Here is a 15,207-nt window from a genome sequence, read left to right on the forward strand (position 1 = left end):
TCAAAACAAGCTTAAAAGCTATTACATTATGTGATGGGTAATGAGAAGCATTATCACTCATCGCACACTTTTTAGAAAACAGCCTTTTAAAGATATGATCAATATGATGGAAATAGTATAACGCATAAGGGCAATCAACTGGAAACTGTGATTTATAAGTAAATTGCATTACTGCTTTTTTACACTCATGGGATAAGAGGGAAATGATGGAACATTATGTCAATGAGTCATATGACAAACAGAATTTCACTACCTAACTTGCTTGATTTATAAAAATTTCAGAAGTCAAATTAAAGATGTAATTGTGGATCTGAAATTAAGGAAGTATGAGTCAAAGCTGTATAACTGAGAGCAGACCTCCACATAGCCTTTAAAGGAATGCGAAGAACCGACCAGGGCTTCTGACCTAATGTCCAATCCTCACCTTCTCGTGGTGCACCCTGTCGGGTATCGACCTGGATACTGAACGAATGAGGATGGGCTGGCAATTTGGGATTTAGCCGACCAAATTGTATTCTTCTTGGGATGGTACAGCATGACAAAATTTCATGCCAGCTGGGACGTAAACAAAGTCCCTGTTGTTTTTGCCAGGTGAACAAGGGCGAACGGCGAAAAGTCAGCTACTGGAAGAAAAATGAAAGCACACCCCAACTCAACATCACCAGAGTTAAAGATCAGTACTATCAACATAAGAAGCCTGAATGGCAAAGAAATGGAGCTAGCTGAGGAATTAGATAAGTACCAGATCGACATAACAGGGGTAAATGAAACAAAAAAGCCAAAACTGGTGAGATCTTTCTGAGCAATAAATACAAAATGTTATATTCAGGCAACGACAATCAAGGAAAAAAAAGGAGTAGCAATAGTATGCAACACTAAATGCAGGACTAATCTTATTGAATGGCAGGCAGTCTCAAGAAGAGTGATGTGGGCAAATATCAGAATGGAGAACTGCACAATGAGACTTCTTTGTGCCTATGGTCCCACAGAAGGTTCTACTAAAGTAGAAGTAGAGGAATTTTTTGAGACTTTAGAGAAAGCAACTGACACAATGAAACAGGAAAAGTTGGTCCTTGTTGGGGATTTATTTAAATAGCAGAATAGGAAATGATTGTCAGACATACAAAAATATTTTGGGAAAATTTGGAGAAAAGAGCAAAGTTAATAATAATGGCAAATATCTGTTGGATTTCTGCTCAGGACATGGACTGGTTATTACTAACACCATGTTCCAACATAAAGATATGTATAAATTCACATGGAGAGAAGAGGCAAGGAATAAGAAAAGTCTCATTGACTATGTTATTGTTGATAGTGATGTTTTCTCCCTGGTTCAGGACAGCAGAGTGTACAGAGGATATGAAATTGGAATTGATCACTATTTAGCCTTGAACAGGATAAAACTGAATTTCCTATTGAAAAGAATAACATGTAAGAAAGTTTTAAAGCGAATAAAGTTGAGCAGCTCTCAGATGTGAACTGTAGACGAAAATACACAAAGATTATTGAAGAAAAAATGAAAGAGTTTGAGAACAGGAACCAAACCTTGGAGATTCAGTGGCAAGCCTTGAAGAAAACCCTATTTGACTCAGCTAGAGAGGCATGTGGTGAAGTTGTCTGCAAAGATAGAAAAATTAGAACTCCATGGTGGACACAAAGTTAAAGAGGCAGTGAAGGAAAAGAAGAAAGCATATCAAAAGTTCCTGGCAATAAATCAGCTTGTGCTCTTAGAAAATACAGACACAAATGTAAGAAAGCTAAATACTGTGCAAAACTAGCTAAACAAAAGTCATGGGAGGACTTTGGCAAGAATATTGAAAATAAATATCAAGAAGTTGGTAAGATATTCTGGAGGTTGTTGGAAAAATGGAGGAAAGAGTGCTGTAAAAGGAGTTAGAGATGATAAAGGCGACATGAAAACTGGAGAAAAAGATATCATTGAAGCATGGAGTAATTACTTTGCAAAATTGCTAAATGAAACAATCAGTGATGACAGCACAGTGGTAAAAAACACTGACCAGGCATGCAGTCAGGAATACATATCCATACTTGAAATAGAAAAAGCCATCAAAGACTTGAAATGTGGAAAGGCAGCAGAAGTAGATGATATTCGACCAGAAATGATGAAGTATGGTGGTATAAAAGTCTTACAGTGGCTTCACTGCATAGTTCAGAATGCCTGGACAGAGTGACGAATTCCTGTTGATTGGAGTAGAGCTCTTACAGTACCCATATATAAAAAAGGGAAATAAAACTGAATGTGAGAATTACAGAGGTATTTCCCTACTGAGTGTTCCCAACAAGATTTATGCCAGTATACTTGAGAAACTGGTTGAGAAGAATTGTGGAAGAAAAGCTTGGTGAAGAACAAGCTGGATTCAGGCCAAATAGAGGCTGTCAGGATCAGATCTTCACTTTACGACAAATAGTTATGAAAGCATTGGAATATAACAAAGATCTGTATTTAAGTTTTGTAGATCTGGAAAAGGCATATGACAAGGTGCCAAGAGAGAAGCTATTCAATATGCTACAGTTATATGGTGTCAATGGGGCATTATATCAAGCAATACTTAGTCATTATTTGAGTTGCAAGTCAGCAGTTAGAATTGAAGGAAGTACAAGAAGATGGTTTAATGTTAAATCTAGTGTGAGACAAGTCTACTCTGTTATTCATTATCTATATGTATCACATTATGAAGGAAAGTGGTATTAAACATGATATCAAAATTGGAGATGTTATGCAGACGATGTTATACGTCTAAATAAATCCGCTACAAGAGTGCAAGATTCACTGACTAAATTGAATTATTGTTGTAATAGATATGGTATGAAGGTTAGCAATAAAAAGACAAAGACAATGAAAATAGGTAGAATCGTTGAAAACATCAACTGATTTTGAACGGAGAACCTGTGGAACAAGTAAAACATTTCAGCTACTTAGGCACGATTTTTAGTGAAGATGGTAAATTAAATATGGAAATAGACAACAGAATCAACAAAGCTGGTATGGTATGAAGTCAATTGAATAAATTCATTTGTATATTGGTTTAAGCCAATAAGAATACAATCTGGTCGGCTAAATTCCAAATTGTCAGCCCATCCTCGTTCGTTCAATATCCAGGTAGATAACTAACAGGGTGGATCACGAGAAGGCGAGGACTGGACATTAGGTCAGAAGCCCTGGTCGGTTCTCCGCATTCCTTTAAAGGCTGTGTGGAGGTCTCCTCTCGGTTATAGAGCTTTGACCCTTAAGCACACCCTGAATAACTATTAACTATACAAATCACATGTGTGAAAAATGAAATTAATATAATAAATTCCTCTAAATGAGTAAAATTTAATCAGTTTTGCTCATCAGTATGTAAACTAAGGTTTAAACATTAAAAGAAAAACAGTTGTTACTTACCCTACTAACTGACATCTGATTTGTGGTAAGTGTTCCGGTTTTGTCCGAACATATCACAGAAGTGCAACCAAGTGTTTCTACAGATGGAAGTGACCTCACAATGGCATTTTTTTTTTGCCATTCGCCTTGTTCCTATAACAGAAGCAAGTCTGAGACACTTGACAGCCATAAATTTCAAAAAATTAAAAATAGCATGAAATGGTATAAGCAGGTGATCATGTTTTAGTATAATAATGCATTTTAACAAAATGCATTATTATGCCGAAGAAAGCTTGATTTTTGATTTATTGTAAAATATATGAACGCCTTCCATACACAGGTGGTGGTGGGGGTTAAGATTTTAATCCCCCCCATTGACAGTTCATCAATGATAAAAAGTTAGCCTTGGGTTTGGATGACATGTACACATTACTTGCAACCAGATACAGTAATCAGTTCAGTCTAGTTATTTGTAAAGACATACCCGGGACTAACAAAAGAGATTTTCTTAAAGTGAAAAATTTAAAGTATAATTAGGAAATAGTATACCAAATAGCACAGAAAAGAACAAGCTGAAGACATTTTGGTCCTCATCCCAACCAACTAAAAATATAAATTAACACACATGATTAAAAAACATTATTTTTATGAAAAAATATAGAAAAGTCATGATTATCCTACAAAATGATCATAGTGGAGAACATATGAAATATTAGATATTGGAGTGGAATTTTTGCAGTTAAGCGGCATTCACTGATTGTGTTCAGACATCCTGAGTTGTTTGGAATTGTTGCTGAAGCAACTAAGGCCATAAGGTTGGTATGTCAGTTAAGTGCATGTTCTTCTTGAACATCTTTTTGTGATAAGGTTTATGAAGAAAATTATTAAAGGATGCATACCAAAGCTAGCATAAAAACAGGCAAATACAAAAATTCCTGAATTTCATTAGTCTGTGAGTAAGATGGGAAAGAAAATGGAACTGAACTTAGGTTCTGAAGGGAACCTAAGTTCAGTTCCATATTAAGTGAAATTTTCCAGCTTTTCATATTTTATTAATCAAGGTAGTAAGCAGTGGTAAAAAAAAACTGTGTGCATTTGTACATACAAGGTCACATCACAAGTCCAACTGACTTATAACAGCAATAAAAAGTTTCTGCAACTAAGAAACTTAGTTTCTTAGTTGCAGAAACTAAAAAACAAATAGTTGTTATTCAAGATTGTTAACATCATGAGAAACAAAGGTAGAGACGAATTGTTAGATAATTCCATTCTCCTGCTCTAGAATCCAACACTACCTTCTTAAGCCATTTCCGAAGCAGGTTCAGTGTGTTTGTAGTTGCACCGAAGAGGGATGCTGGGCAGTTGTTGCTCTAGTTTTAAGAGTCCCAACAGAAAGTGAAGGAATGATGGCTATCATTTTAGTGGAGCAGCAACTATGGAAATACCTATAAGAACAGAGACAGAGCTGAAACACTGCATCTCTGAGATAGAGGTTGAAAGGAGTGAGTGAAAGGAAGGATCATCTGAGAAACTGCTCTCTTCTGGACAGCATTGAGAATTTTGTAGAATTAGCAGCTGGATAGGTTCATCGCATAAACACATCATATCAATAGCCTCCTCAGCATCCAAGAAACTTGGCATTCTCTTTCATTCAAGAGCCCATTTTACAATCAATGAAACCAGTGTTTAGAATGCTGCTCACGTGTTTGGAATGATGCACCTAAAACTTCCCTTAAAATCCTTGATCCCATCCAGAGGTGAACAATCAGGTTTATTGTGTACCTTTAGAATGGACACAGTGTTCAGCACTGTGTCCATTCTAAAGGCACAGTGCTGAACTATTCTAGAGGCACATCCATGGTCACTGCTGCAGCAGTGAACTGGCAACCACCATTACTCCACTTTCTGTTGCACCTGTTAATATCTGAGCAGCAACTGTCCAGCACCTCTTTACTATGCAACTGCAAACACACCAAACCTGCTACTAATTCTTCCTCTTTTATTTTGTGCACCTCTGAAAGAGCCTTTCTCATTAAGAATTCCCAAACTTTTTCTTTCATAATGCAATCCATAATAACAAATAAGATTGGAGATAATTACAACTTACAACTCTTAAAAACCTACTAACTCAGCCTTCATCTACATCCCACACACACAACACTGATGTGCTTATAGTTCCCTCGACCTCTTGTATATGGGATCAATATAAAAAAAAGTGAGCAAAAGTTACATCCAATGGAATTTACAAGGGACCAGAAGGTATGGCTTCTATTTAGACAGAAGGCCTGTTTTCTGCTTTTTTTTTCTTCTATGAAACTAGAATTTACTACAGATTATCTTGGGATCAATAGCTGCTAGTGATGATGCATAGAATGAAGAAATGTGGATCTCTCTTTGCTGAACTAAGGATCATGAAGTATAAAGTGCCAATCATTCATGCTTATCTTGACTTCTATGAAAGCATACAAAAATATAGATAAAGGATCCTGTATTCAGTATTCTATATCTGCTTCATGTTCTTGTTGTTGCACATGCACCAGACAGCTTGGATTTTTAAGAATTTTAGTATCAGATATAGTGCAGGCATTCAATTTCCTTCTCAACTGAGTAGCTGCTTTGTCCAAAATACAAAAGATTACATTCACACTTGATCTGATAAATGATTAGAGAAGTTTATCCTTATTAACTCTTTCCTTTGTCTATCTGACAAGAAACAAAGCCTGTTGAGAGGAAGAAAACATAAGTACAAGATAATGCTCCTTATTCTAGTGAACAGATCCACAAGAAACAAACTTTTTATTTTAATGTTAATATTGACCAGCATTCATTTTGGTAAAATTACGGAGAATATCATGGAATTAAGAGTATACAAATGAAAAAAAAACTGTCAAAATTGGGTCATTATTCCAAAATGCTTATTTTATCCCTAGAAGTGGCACCTACGTCATTAAAGAAAGTTTTAGCTCCATCATGCTTAAGGTCAGTGATAGCAGCTGCTAATTTGAAGGTCATGGATTTTTCTGCTTGTAACTCCTGTACCGTAATCCTTCAATTATCTGATCATGCTGACAAGACAATTTGCTAGTCATGTAATTTGTAATTAAGGGTTTGGTTAACCAAAGGTTCAGTCACATTGTGCTGTATACCAGAAGTCAGATGACAACCTACCCATTCAAGGGTTGGTTATATGAAAGCTATATAATTGCAGCATCTACTGCAAGACTCTTTATATGGTGGCCCACGGAACTGTCTTGCCAATGAGTAGTTGAAGAGTGTAGAAATTGCAGAAAAAATAGTGCAAGGCAAGTTCAATATGAATTCGTTTTCATATAAGTTATTCTGAATTTGTCACCAAACTGAGGCTGAGTTGTAGTAATTACTGATATTACCAATATAGCATAATATTTCTGTCATGATAAACATTGTTTCCTAAGAGCTGATATCTTCATGGTTACTGATATAACCATTTTGTAATTCAGTGTATGAAATTCCACTATTTTGTTTTAACACTAGAGCAGCTTTTAAAATGCCTCCATTAAAATAAAGAAAAAGTTTTAGAATTTATTTGTTTTAGAATTCCTGAATTTGTGTCATCTAACGGGTGCTATTTTTAAACAATTTTTCATATAACTGATGCAACACGAATTACACTATTTTTTTTTTTAATCTTTATCCGATGGTGACACTGATCTAGCTCACTGTGACCGAGTTCGCCTCAACTGTATTTCAAATGGTTTTATTTGAATAAAATAAACTCTTTATACATTTTCCAAATGCATGCTCAGATGGACTATGGCAGAATATCTGTTCATCGAAAAATTTCAAATTTGACAAATAGAGCAGCTTCTACTGATATATATGACTTCTTGATTTAAATCAGTTACTTCTCCTAAATAGTACTGAATACTACTTTTCTTTGCATATTTACAAATATACCAGATGGATTTGATTAAACTAGAGTATTCAATATAGAACAAAAACAAATTTTCTATTCTCTAGGTAGTGATATATCCATGCATATCAAAAACCAACATTGTTACTCATATGTTGTGATACCAGAAGGAACCATAGTTTTGGCATTAAACTTTTACAAATAACTAGTGAAAATTAAGACCAACGAAAAATTAATCGATACACTACACCAATCTAACAAAATGCAAGGTGCAGTTGAAAGGAAAATTAAGGGAATAAGGAAATTTGGCATTATCACTATTCAAGCTGTAAGCAGGAGTAATTTGAAAGGGGGAGGGTATTGTTAGCATTTCTGCTGACCTGTTTTTCTTAAAGATATCTGGAACGAAAATGACAAGAAAAAACAATTAGAAGTCTAAGATTTTATTTATATATATGACATGGTATATTTGAAAAGATACTACTAGTTTTTGAATTGATCTTCAGGTATCACAATCAAAGAAATATATAAAGAACTACAGAGACTTAAATCTGCATTAACAGAACAAGTACAAAAAGACAGAAGCATGTTTGAAAACAAAATGTGAGCCTGAGTTCCTAATAAACATCTGGGAAGATGGTCAACAACCTCAATTTATTTTTAGACCACCTAAACAAGTGTCATGAAAAAATCTCTTTTACCTTCGAACTGGAATCCGATGACTGCCTCCCCTTTCTAGACCTGAAACTTACCAGATGTGCTGAGAGTATTAAAATCTCAATTTTTAGAAAGCCTACTCATACTGATAGATACCGTCATGCTTCCTCCCATCACTATCCCCCACAAAAATTTGGTATTATTTCCACCTTAGCTCACTGAACCAAATCTTTACTTACAGAAGAAGCAGAAATTGAAAATGAACTCCTTTTTCTTAAAAAAAAAAACTTTTATTAATAATGGTTTCTCTCCTAAGAAAATTGACAAATTTCTTCCCCCGAGTCACTCAACTACTTCTGAAGATCCCTCTTTCCCCAGAGCCTTCATGTCTCTTTCACCAAAACTGGCAAAAATTCTCAAGAAGTTTAACTTCAGAACTTGCTTCACTATGCTCCCAAAACTTCGTTCAATACTTAGTAAATCTAAAGAGAAACATCTTCCAACTCAGTTTCCAGGAGTGTACAAGATTTTATGTGATTGTGGCCAGACTGCTAAATCCATCCTTCTACGTTTGGAAGAACACCGTAGAGATATCTCCTATAACAGGACTAGAGCCAACGCTCTGTCTAGCCACGTTCTTTTTTCAGTTAACTCAGACGAAGGCTGCCAACACATTGTGAACCGGACTCAAACTTCTAACATCCATGTGTGCTATGATGAGCTCGAGAGAAAGATTGTCGAATCTAGAGAAATTTCTCTAGATTCTTTTCATATCAACAATAACCTAAGTTTCAATCTCTCTGATGCACACATTGCCTCTGTTCAGTATTGGTGCACTTGCGACACTGCGTAGTCTACGTTTATTTGGAACTCAAGCTCGCATTTTGTTTTTAAACACGCTACTGTCTTTTTGTACTTCTGTTAATGCAGATTTACGTCTCTGTAGTTCTTTATATGTTTCTTTGATTGTGATACCTGAAATTGATCAATTCAACGAAACTAGTAAAATCTTTTCAAATATACCATGTCATCTTTTTATCTCTCGGTATTAGTCATTAAAGCATTTTAATAATATTTCCAACTGAGTAAAATGAATTATGAATGAATATATATATATTTGTTAAAAAATAGATGCTAGTATGCATTCTTTTACTAGCAGGAAAGTTGCAAATTAAAACAATACTGCATCTGTACATCATGTGTCACTATTAATACAGGTGCTGGTATGTCATACATCACGTCACAAAAAAAACAATGGTGTGTGTATCTAAACGAAAAGCTTTGAGAATACTAGTAATGTAGTTATTACATTTAGCTATCAATGGCATCCTAATAGTTCTGCCAGATATTGTCCAAGAAACGAATGTTTGTTATCATTTTACTGGTAGATTATCATTTATAATTTTGAAAATGAAAAATTTTGTACTATGCTATTTAAAAAAAAAAAAAAATGCTTAGCATCGTATATTGCATATGATACATTTGATTCACAGTATTGGGTTTCTCATTCACATCTTGTAACTTAACCATTTTGTAATCTACAAAGCATATATTTCTTAAAACATACTGCAAAGAAATTTAAAAATCAACATATTTACTAAATCTTAACAGATTTACCATTCCAAATAAACTAATTACCTAATGCCAAGCAAGTTGTGATAACAGCAGGGAGGCCCTCAGGAATGGCAGCAACAGCTAAAGCAACAGCAATTTTAAAGTAGTATACAGCACCCTAAAAATTGATATTTTCATTAGTTTTAAAACTTGAATACTTATAGTAATGTTATTAAAAGTATAAAAAAATTATAGTAACGAACAATAAATGTCTTTCCTTCATTGTCACATGGCACCGAAACATTCATTATGGTCTATGTCAGTGTTTCCCAGATTATTCCTATGACAGAACACTTCACAAATCCTGAAATTTTCATGGAACACCTTGGTTATTTTGTAATGTATTAATAATTAATTATGGCATAATCATAAAAAGTATTAGTATAGTTTGCCCACCGTTTGTAGGTCTCTGCTTGGCGTCTTGCCAAGAATAGTCGATTCATGCTGAAGGGGAGAAAGAAATGAAGGACGTACGAATTGGTCACCAACATGCGAAATCACATGCTTTATAGGTAAAATTTTCCACTGTTATACAAGCAACATAATTAACTACAATAATCATAAAAGAGAAGTTAATTTTCCGACCTGTAATAATAAACAACTCATCCCACAATACAGACTGATTACCCTATTATCGGAATGGATTCTCCTTTTTCTGACATGCGCAGAAGTGTTGAAGGATTTCTAATCGGTGGGCGAACTATACACTTATGTATAGTGTTGAGACATGTTGACAAATATAAAATTACATTTAAATCAGTTATCAATCACTGGACTAATGAAATCTTGTAGCATATTGTAGTTTCCTCAGGCCAACATCATTAAATTAATTTGTGCTGATTTTCATTGACATATCCCATTCTGATCACCAAAAATTTATATTATTATAAGTACTTAAGAGTGAATGCAGACTTTTTCTCCTGTGTGCTGGTAGTTTTCACCTCCTTTTGTACATCCTGGAGATTGCTTTGTAGGCTGGAAGTGGATGAATCACTATCTGTTGCGTCACAAACACCTTCAATAAGAGATTTCTTAACACCAAAATTAAACAAAGTCCCTTGCCTCTTATTCATATTAAAATTTAAATCTGTAGGCCTATTACTTTTAAAAAAATCACGGCACTACAGTTTTGAAAACAAGCACTTTCACCCAACAATCACGAACTTGCAAAGAAAGTATTCAGTATTACTAGATTTGAGAGCCCGGATACAGACTTCCTTGATCTTCATTTTCTGTGGAAAAATTTTCTTTATACTTCCTTGCTGATTGGTCAGTAACATTTGCAACACAGATGTTATTTCATTCAGTTTTGAGAATGCAGGATACGCTGCTCATTGTTGTAATTGGCTTGCAGGCAATTTTTATGATGGTCATAAACAGTGGTATTCTCTTTCCCGAATGTTGAAAGATTTTGATGTGTGAAAATTAATGAAAATCCATGAATATTTCCATGTTTAAAAATATGCGGCTTGATCACTGACATTTGCAACGCAGATATTATTTCCTTCAGTTCTGAGAACAGAGGATACGCCACCCATTGTTGTAATTGGCTTGCAGGCAATTTTTATGACCAGTCATAAACAGTGGTATTCTATTCCCAAATTACTTCCATGCTTAAAAATACATGGCTTGGTCACTGATATCATGGAACACAATTTGGGAAACCCTGGTCTATGTTTGGAATACATGCAAGGTGAAATGGATGAATTTGTTTACTCTACTTCTGGGATAGATGAAGAATAAAGGATAAAGTTAAATTGTGGGAAATCATATATAAAGTAACAACCATACATACATAAAGCCCACAAAATGATAACATGAAAAAAAAAAAAAAAAAGCAAAGAATAATAGAAAAAAAGAAGAGCATGAAATCATAAAAATCTAGAATCAATGTTTAAATTTTGAAAGGTTACATCAGCTTAAGCTGGCATAAGCTTTCAAAATTTCTTTAATATACATTTCTAAAGAAACAGTATCAATCTATACGTGTTAACTGTTAAATTAACACTGCTTTAAAAAAAAAAATTTTTTTATGTTGCTCCAAACGACGAAAGGTTATTTACAAACCTATAGTACATGACAAATGATAACTACTGCAAACTTTCTCTCAAAATCACCAATCTCCTGAAATCCCATGACATGAGAGTGGCTTTCAAGCCTACGTACTAAATGAACTCTGTTACATTCATGTAAGGACCACAACCCTTTTAACAAACATCCTGGAGTTTACAATTTTTGTGGCCTTGCTTACATAGGACAAACATCTAGAAGTTTGGATATTAGACAAAAAGAGAATATTGGAGATGTTAATAATAACAGAGAAGACAGCCCATGCCCAGCTTTCCACTTCTAAATTCACCACACTATTGAATGGGAGGACAAGAGCTCCATGCCTTACATTGAAGACAACAGTGTCTGCAATATCAAAGAGGCTATGATGGTTATCCACTCACACGGCACATCCAATAGAAACCAAGGAATAATTTTATGTGATACAGCAATCCCTTGATTAACGTGCCTAATTCATTCTTTAAAATGGGCGTATTAATTGAAAATGCACTAATCAAATATAATAACTTATGGGAAAAAGTATAATTCATTCCTCAAATTTCTTTTATAAAAGAATTAGGATAGTATATGTCAGAGCCTAGTTTAAGGAAAACCATGAAGCTGAAAGACAAAACATATTCAGAATATAAATTAATTATTCTACTTCTTAACAAAGAATTGAGCTAATGTAGTTTGGCAGGCATTCTGTTTCTTTATTTTCATAAAACTGACAGTAATTTATGGCCACCTCCTTATCTGCACTTGCAGATTCGCATGTGATTTGAACATTATGTAGGCTATTTCTCTTTTTGAAATGCTCAAACCACCAAGCACTAGCATGAAATTATTCTTTTCCAACATTGATAGATTTAATAAGGTCAGTGCTTAGTGTTGTCTGTTTTTTGGTACAATCTTCAATCCATGTAGAAAAAAGTCTTTCTGATTCAATCATTATAATACTTTTATTTCGAGTGGTCCGCATGCATGATGAACTTGAAATAGCCTTACCTTTCTCTTTGTATTCAGCAGCTTTACTTAAAATTGCTCTTATAGTTGATTCACCCAATTTGTGTTCTTGTCCTATCTTTGCTCTGGACTCACTTTGTTCATCTTTCTTTATTATCATCTTTGTTCATTTTTCTTTATATATAGTTTATTTTCTTTATTCATTTACTTCAAGATTTTATTCCAATGAGATTACTTTTCGAATCTTTTTCACACTTCCACTTTTTTTTGCTCACAAATTCTTTTACTCATGATTAAAGGTTGGGAAAATACTTTAAAATAAAAAAAGTAAGGAAAACAATTGCAAAGGAGGCACGAGATGTGATTAGGAAAATGCTATGTAATTAGCAGATGACATAAATTTGGAACATAGTGTACTGTATACCATTAAAAAATAACTTTGTAAATTTCATCCTGATAACTGATTTTTTTTTTTAAATAGTTAGCAATAAAAAAATTTATAGATAGAAAATTTTTAAAATCTGCAACATTTATTTTTAAGATGCACACACTAACTGCATTTGGGTAATAGAAGAAAAATGATGCACTAATTGAAAATAATCTGAGATGCATTAATTGAGGGATTGCTGTATTTGGAAGTCACTTATTAGATCTTTCCACATATCAGACTAACTTTTCTGCTGACTATCATGCATACCTACTGAACAATGACTGATCCGTGCCAGCATCCATGCTACATGTGTTTGTTTTTTTTTTACTTTTGTGTAACGGTTCCTACATGTTCAGTTTTAGTTATGTAATAGTTCATGTTTACCACTTATTGTATTTCTGTTGTTCTTCATAACTCACTAACATATGTGGCAAAACTAGTTGGTTTAACTATCTATATTATCATGACCTATTTAAATCGAGTGCCAGTTTCATTTGTCAGATTTGTTTTTTTGGCAAAAAAATTCTACATATTCATCAAAAACATATAGTACATTTTTGTACTGGAGTAAAGCTAAGGATCAACCCCCCCCCCCCCCCCCCACAACACACACTTTCTATGAATTTTATTTTGTTTTATTTATTTTTTGTATTTTTCATTTACTTTTTTACAGTCCAGAAATTCTGCTCTAGAGATCAAACATGGAACTTTTTTTTAAGCCACTTCGGGCCTCCAATAAGTAAGGCAGTGGTCTCACACTGGGCAATAAAATTCATCTCCCATTTAGAGACAACCACAAACATTCTTACCAGCAGCAGGATTCAAACCCATAACCTATTGGGTGTGGCCTTTCAGCCTGAAGTGGCTGAAAAAGTTCCATGTTTGGTCTCTAAAGCAGGGTTTCCAGACTATATAAATAAACATATAGAAAATTATAAATTAAAGATAACAAGAAATTATATACTTGATTTAATCCTTAACCAAGTGTAATGAGATGTGACTTTATCCAAGTCACATCTCATTGCGGATGTATAATGCTATGCATTATGGAAAGGGTTACTATCCAGACCCAGAGGTGATACTAAGGTTGAAGTAATGCAGAAGTCATATTTTCATATATGAGTAGCCAAAAGATGCCACACCTTATTATTAAAATGCTCAGGATTAAAGAATGTTCTTGAAAGTTTTTCCACTTAGTTACTATAACTATGGGAAGGGTCACTACCCAGACTACACAAACTTGTTTTCTTACTTGGATAAAGGATTAAACAAGTATATACGAGGGTGGTCTGAAAAGTTCTCGACCATAGATGGCAACACTATCAACAAGATTTTTTTTTTCTAAGTTGGTATATCTGTCATAAGCTTCCATGTGAAATTTCAAGTCATTCTATCAAGTAGTTTGTTTTATACAACTGTCTGAAGCAAAAGTGTTGTCTGTATCCCTTGAAATGGATAAAATTGAGTATCATGCTATTATAAAATTCTTAGTAAAAGAATGCCGAAAGAAATTCATTCAAAGTTCATACAAGTTTATGGGCACTCTTCTCCTTCATTTTTGACAATTAAGAAATGTTCATTATCTATATGGATCACATTATGAAGGAATGTGGTATTAAACCTGATATCAAAATTGGAGATGTTAATGTCAGCTCTTTGCTTTATGCGGATGATGTTATACTTCTAAATAAATCCGCTACAAGTCTGCAAGATTCTCTGACTAAATTGAATATCTGTTGTAATAGATATGGTATGAAGGTCAGCAATAAAAAGACAAAGACAATGAAAATAGGCAGAATCATTGAAAATGTCAACTGTGTTGTGAATGGAGAGCCTGTGGAACAAGTAAAACATTTCAGCTACTTAGGCACAATTTTTACTGAAGATGGTAAACTAAATATAGAAATAGACAACAGAATCAGCAAAGCTGGTATCGTGGGAAGTCAATTGAATAAATTCATATGGAATAAGAAAGAAATTAGTCGGAACACTAAATTAGCTGTATACAAGACTGTGTTCAAACCAATTTTAACTTATGGATCTGAGAGCTGGGTCAGAAGTAAAACACTTGACCAAAGACTAGAGACCGCAGATATGAGAGTCCTGAGAAAGATTAGAGGCGTGAACAGATGGCATCAATGGCAATATCATATTAAAAATGAGGATATTAGGAAAGAACTTGACAATGTCAGCATCCAGGAATGCGTTAGCAGA

The 15,207-nt window shown here is 34.2% G+C and overlaps 1 protein-coding gene across 1 annotated transcript in view; it reads right to left on the reverse strand.

The window, feature by feature from the left end:
• LOC150095679 (calcium-transporting ATPase sarcoplasmic/endoplasmic reticulum type-like) overlaps positions 1-15,207 on the reverse strand; it is a 382,896-nt gene that overhangs the window by 151,345 nt on the left and 216,344 nt on the right. Inside the window, 3 exon segments of the mRNA XM_090409696.1 lie at positions 3,407-3,520; positions 3,522-3,538; positions 9,573-9,666. Of these exon segments, the coding sequence (XP_090265822.1) occupies positions 3,407-3,520; positions 3,522-3,538; positions 9,573-9,666 (225 nt within the window).

The sequence above is a fragment of the Typopeltis vanoorti genome, chromosome 20 (genome assembly GCF_054136105.1).
Source record: "Typopeltis vanoorti isolate ZY-2024b chromosome 20, IOZ_Tvanoo_1.0, whole genome shotgun sequence".
NCBI classification, from domain to species: domain Eukaryota; kingdom Metazoa; phylum Arthropoda; class Arachnida; order Uropygi; family Thelyphonidae; genus Typopeltis; species Typopeltis vanoorti.